At 48.0% G+C, this 6,072-nt stretch overlaps 1 protein-coding gene across 1 annotated transcript in view; it reads right to left on the reverse strand.

The window, feature by feature from the left end:
* Positions 1–6,072, reverse strand: part of DSCAM (Down syndrome cell adhesion molecule) — a 909,566-nt gene that overhangs the window by 121,314 nt on the left and 782,180 nt on the right. The window contains exon 20 of the mRNA XM_011984189.1: positions 3,032–3,178. Coding sequence (XP_011839579.1) covers positions 3,032–3,178 — 147 coding nt within the window. The remainder of the gene's footprint in view (positions 1–3,031; positions 3,179–6,072) is intronic.

Here is a 6,072-nt window from a genome sequence, read left to right on the forward strand (position 1 = left end):
GTGTGGTGTGTGGTGTATGTGGGGTGTGTGTATGTGTGGTGTGTGTGGTGTGTATGTGTGGTGTGGTGTGCAGTATATGTGGGCTTTGTGTATGTGTTGTGTCTGTGGTCTGTATGTGTGGCATAGTGCGCAGTGTATGTGGGGTATGTGTATGTGGGGCATGTGTATGTGTGGTGTGGTACGTGGTGTATGTGTGGTGTGTGTGCATGTGTATGTGGGGTGTGTGGTGTGGTGCATGTGTGATGTGTCTGGGGGTGGTATGTGGTGTATATGGGGTGCGTGTATGTGTGTGGGGTGTGTGTGCTTTGGTGTGTGCTGTATGTGTGGTGTGTATATGTGTGGTGTCGGTGTAGTGTGTGTGGTGTGTGTGTGTGGTGTGGTGTGTGGTGTGTATGGGGTGTGTGGGGTTGCTGTGTGATATGTGGTGCATGTGGGTGTGTGGCATATGTGTCACATGGGTGCAGGTTACGTGCTGTGTGTTGTGATGAGTGTGTGTGTGTGTGTGTGGAGTGTGATGGTGACGTTTGCTCAAGGTGTGGCTTTACACAGTCACTCCACGCTCAATGTCTGTGGAAATCCAGCCAGCCCTGGAGGCCACAGAATGAGGAGTTTGTGCGAAAGCGTCCAGTAGCCCCGTGAACTGACCTGCTCCATAACCGAAATCTCTCGGGTAGCAGGAAGAGCGACATTCGCAGGCAGGTTCCTGTTTCTGAAGGTTTCTTGCTTATCTTTCGGAAATTACGTGCAGAACTTCTACACTGTACATTTATCTCATCACTTTGATTTTAATTCCATGAGTGAAAGTGTCTTTAAAAAGCTGCATGCACTCCCAAACATTTCTTTATTTAAAGAATTATGTTTTTGAATATTCAAGTTTTCAAAGCTTTAAAGGTATGAAGCCACATCTTTCGTTTTAGAATGGAGATGCCAGCAGGCAATGTTAGCAAATGTGAGTGATCTTAGAAAATACAGGTCATGTGGATGAAGTCGCCACTGAATTCTAGAAATATTTCCAACAAGAACAACAGAAGAGACATCTTAGCATAACACTACCTTTAAAAGAACGTTTAGGGTATTTAATTTCACCCACTCAATGTAAGGAGTAGAAATTAGAAGGAACAGGTGTAATGATGTCGTAAGGCATTTTGTCCATAAAATAGATGACTTTGCAAATTTTCATCGCTCTCTACTCTGTGGTGTTTTAAAAGCTTGTCTTTAGGTTGGGGGGGTGAAGGTGTTACAGAATCATCTACTTAAATCTGCCCTTCTTGGGTCTGTGGTTCCATATTCATTAGCATCTTCTTCGGTCCCTGGTCTGGAACGTCGACAGGGACAGACACAGCAACCTTGGTGTTTCCCATGAACTCAGTGCTGAGTGGGTGTTTAGCAAATGTGTCTGCTGCAGGACCAAGAGGGGTCATTCTAGATCGCCTCCCATGGCTGGTACTGCTCCAGGTACTACACGCGGCATCAAAGGCACAAGGTCTGGTCTCAGTCCTGAGAAACACATCCAGTTAGGGACAAGCAGAGCTAAGGCTCAAAGGCCTGCGCTCGCTGAGCCAGTAATGCTTGCGCTGCTCATGTGTCTTCTTGCCTTATTGTTGCACCCACCGTGGAGGCTCCTGCCCCTTGTGGGGCCCTATGTTTACCTGCATGGGGACAGCGGCCTGCCTGGTAGAACAGATCCAGGAGGTCCTGAGCATGGAAGGGATAGGTCCTTGACTGCATTTGCCCAAAATTGGAGGTGAGCACTCATCAGAAATCACATCCAGTTGCAGGGGTTAAAAGAAGCCCCAGGCTAGGCACAGTGGGTCACACCTGTAGTCCCAGCACTTTAGGAGGCCGAAGGGGGCAGGTCATTTGAGGCCAGGAGTTCAAGACCAGCCTGACCAAGCTGGCGAAACCGCATCTCTACTAAAAATACTGAAAATTAGCCAGGCATGGTGCACGCCTGTAATCCCATCTACTTGGGAGGCTGAGGCAGAAGAACTGCTTGAGCCCGGGAGGTGGAGGTTGCAGTGAGCTGAGATCCTGCATCCCAGCCTGGGTGACAGGGGGAGACCCTCTCTCAAAAAAAAGAAAAGAAGCCCCAAACAGGAGGAGAGGTACTGTCCAGGGACAGGGGGCGCAGGAGGGGGCTGCAAATGGAGGGCAGGGGAGGAGGCAGGTGTGGGCCCCCCAGGCTTGGGACACAGACAGTGAGCAGACTTCCAGAGGCCTCTCCTGTTGGGGGCTGCAGCCTCGCTCTGCCCCCAGGATACTCACACAACCCGGCCCAGCCTGGCAGGCACCACTCGCAGCCTGAGGGCAAAGACAATGAGGTGTGCTCCAAGAAACTTGTGGCCCCAATCTTATGGCCACTTGAGAAAGTCACTTTTTCAAAGTCTTGCCCTAAACAAACAGGAAAATTTTGTCCTACAACTTGAAAAACACACACACACACACACACACACACACACACACACGCGCACACGATAAAGAACAAGGAAAAGAGAGGAGGAGAAGGGGAAGGAAGAGGAGAAAGAGAAACAGGAGACAAAACGAGAGGGCCCTGAACGTCCTGGCCCCTCCTGAGTGCCCCCCTCCGTGTGCCTGGGCACTCTTCCCACACCCACTTACAGCACAACTACAGGAACTTTAACGTTTCCCCGCGGAGTTCTATCTGGGAAACAGGAAGGGGCCAACATTCTAGAATACATATCACATAGAACGATCTAGGTAGAGATGGAGGTTTTGGTGCTGCCTGCAGAGACTTGACATAGACACTCATAATTAGGAAAATACATCAATGTTGAATTTCCCGAGTGCCACCCCCGCCTAGGCTTCAAATTGGGTTTAGAAGGTGTGTGATGTTTTAAACAGAGAGACCTGTTCAAATGTCGAATGAGAGATGACAGAAAAGGCGAAAGTGTCTATTGATAAAGAGGTACCCGCCATATCCTGAGCCCCTTGTTAGGAGTTAGGAAGGGTCTGCAAATTCCATCATGCATTCTCTGGAGGCAAACCCAAAGTCCTAGTTTAGTCCTCTTACCTCCGTCCATGAGGTTGGCCCAGTAAATGACTCTGAACCCCTGGAGAATTCCATTCAAGGCTTCCTTGGAAAGTGTGGACCAGGATATTGATATGCTTTCTGGTGATGTTGCTATGGCTTGGACATTTTCAGGGGGGTAACTGGGCACTGAAATCAAATAATGAGAATCTGTAATAACCGTGGGTGGTTTATGAGCAAAGCAATACTGTAAAAGCAACATATTTTAATATTTCAATATGTAAGCAAAAAAATGCACTCAACCCCAAAATGAAAGAAAAAATAACAAAGATCACTTCTCTATATAAATCTTATAACTCAGTAAAATATCATGAGTCAATGCATATATTCTAATGGATTCCATAGTCTCTCTTTCCAACTTAGTTTCTTTACTTTTAGGACAGCTTCTTAATTTTTTTTGCCCAAGTAGAAGATCATTGTTTGTCTGATTTATTTTCCCCTTACTCTTGGAAGTTACTTCTTTAAGTTGCATTTACTTTATAGAGTATAGTACCTCTGTATTTAGTAACATCTGGCATATAAATTGGAAGCTTAACCATTGTAAAGTGCTAAAAAGTAGAAATATAATCACAGATTTCCCGTCTCCTCCTCATCCCTTTCCCCAGAGGGAAGAGAGACCACAGACGAGGAGACGGGTCAGAAGAATATTGAAAGCATTTTTACTACTGAGCTTTTGTACATCTTAACTGCTGGCACTAGGAGGGGGTGCAAAATACTGGCTGAAACAAGCATCTTAATGAAAAATGAGCATTGAAGCAAAAACAAAGGCATATTTAACTACTATTGCAAAGATTATGAAGATAGACAATTCCAGTGTTCAAGTTGCAAGTCACTGAAGACTCCTCTCCTTGCAAAACTTGTCAGATAGTACAGGTGCAAGTCATATTTGCTTCCTCAAACCTATGATCAAGGGTCGGGCGCCGTGGCTCACGCCTGTAATCCCAGCACTTTGGGAGGCCCAGGCGGGCGGATCATGAGGTCAGGAGATCGAGACCATCCTGGCTAACACGGTGAAACCCTGTCTCTACTAAAAATACAAAAAATTACCCAGGCGTGGTGGCGGGCGCCAGTAGTCCCAGCCGCTTGGGAGGCTGAGGCAGGAGAATGGCGTGAACCTGGGAGGTGGAGCTATGATCAAATGGCTAACTGCACAAGAGGTAAATGCAGTTCCAGCTTGCTGCCTTGAAAGCTACCACTTATTGCTACAAATAACCCCATATCTTAACTTTCTGCCTAAAACACTATGCCTTTGGATATCAGGGTTCTTTATTTCCAAACACTACTGGAAATTCGAGCTTCTGGGTTATTCGGTGTCACCGTGGAAGGGCTAATTAATTCATCTTGGCCGCTAGGGGGCGATTGATCACCGTGCGATCTGAAAATTCCTTTTCTCTGTGCTCAGAATGCTTGAAAATAGAAAGCAATTAAAAAAAAATAAATTTAAAAAACCTTCTTAACATTTGGGAGAAAGTTTTTTAGCAAACAGCATTTCTGCATTCTCTTGAGACTTCTGCAGTAATAGGGAGAGCCTTGCTTTCACTCCAGAAAAGCCCAATTCTTGTCCCCGAAATGAATGAGGAAGAGTCTGAAAAGCGAGGGACTTGCTGGCTTTGCAACCCAGCCCTAACGGAGGGGTGTGAATCAGTGAGGTGGGCGAGGTCACGAGGCAAGGCTTTCCCACCTGAGACCCCAGGCCCTGCAGGGCACTGCAAAGTCAGTGGGGGGAGGAGGGGGGGCGGCGAGGTTGGGGGAGCCCCGGGGGAGACCTGAGGGAACCTTTGCGGAGGGGAAGTCACCACCAGGGCCTGGCCGAACCTACCATCCTCGAGAGTGGTTGTGATGATTTCCTGAGAAGAAGGCCCCGTGCCGGCCCGGTTACAGGCCTGCACCACCAGGCCGTACTGAGTGAACTTATTCAGGTTGTCCAGGGTGTAAACCTCACTGTCCCCGCTGGTGTCGACACTGATGATGTTGAATTGGAAGTTACCCCCAGTGCTGTACTCTCGGTAACCTATTTGGTAGCCACGGATAATCCCATTTTGCAAATGTTTCTTGGGAGCCTAAACAGGAGAGAAAAGAACACACTAAAGAAGTCTTGAGGTAGGACAAGAGCGACATCAATGCCCACACCCACGTAGGAAAGCAGAAATAAAGTGGAGTCATTGCCATGATGTTGGGGCGGTGGTCCAGCAGCAGCCACAAAGCCACGTGCAGTGCTTGGTCTGTGCCAGGCACCCTTGCTTTACCTGTGAGTGCATCCGGCCCTCTCAGCCCCTCTGAGCCATCGGACCGTCAATGGACACTGGAGGTCACCTGAGTATACATGGCAGCAGGGGAATCTGAACCCAGGTGTCTGGCCCCAGAGCCTGCGCTCTCATTCTGTCCTTCATGCTGTCCTGGTTGACTTGTCTAATTGGCGAGAAAGTGTCAAAATACAGATCACGTTTGTGGCATCTCCAGGTACACTTACGATGGGGTGTGACTGACCCTCAGGCCTGCACCCAGCAAGAACTCTTGGGCTCGCTGCTCTGTGCCAGGCCTTGTTCCAGGCACCAGGGAACAGAATTGAGTTTGGAAATGTAAGAAAACAAAAGACCCCTGTCCTCATGGAGCTTATATTCTAAGGAAATATCCCAGAATCACGGTGTTTCCAGATTGAAAACTGGCATGTGAAGGTGAGTGCACATCCTACAGAAAGGTAATCTCTTTCATGAAGCCCTGAGTCACTCTAGAATCATTTGGGGGTGATTAAATTGGGGGTAAGAGAGAGACTGGTGCTAACTCCACCCTGCTGATGTGAAGATGGTCCACCAGGTCAAAGTAGGATTTAGGCCGATGTGTAGGACTTTATTTAGAAACTGGAGCCTTTTCAAGAATGGTATAAGGCCGGGTGTGGTGGCTCATGCCTGTAATCCCACCACTTTGGGAGGCTGAGGCAGGCGGATCACTTGAGGTCAGGAGTTCAAGACCAGCCTGGCCAACATGGTGAAACCCTGTCTCTACTAAAAATACAAAAATTAGCC

Source organism: Mandrillus leucophaeus, unplaced genomic scaffold (genome assembly GCF_000951045.1).
Source record: "Mandrillus leucophaeus isolate KB7577 unplaced genomic scaffold, Mleu.le_1.0 Scaffold262, whole genome shotgun sequence".
NCBI lineage: Eukaryota > Metazoa > Chordata > Mammalia > Primates > Cercopithecidae > Mandrillus > Mandrillus leucophaeus.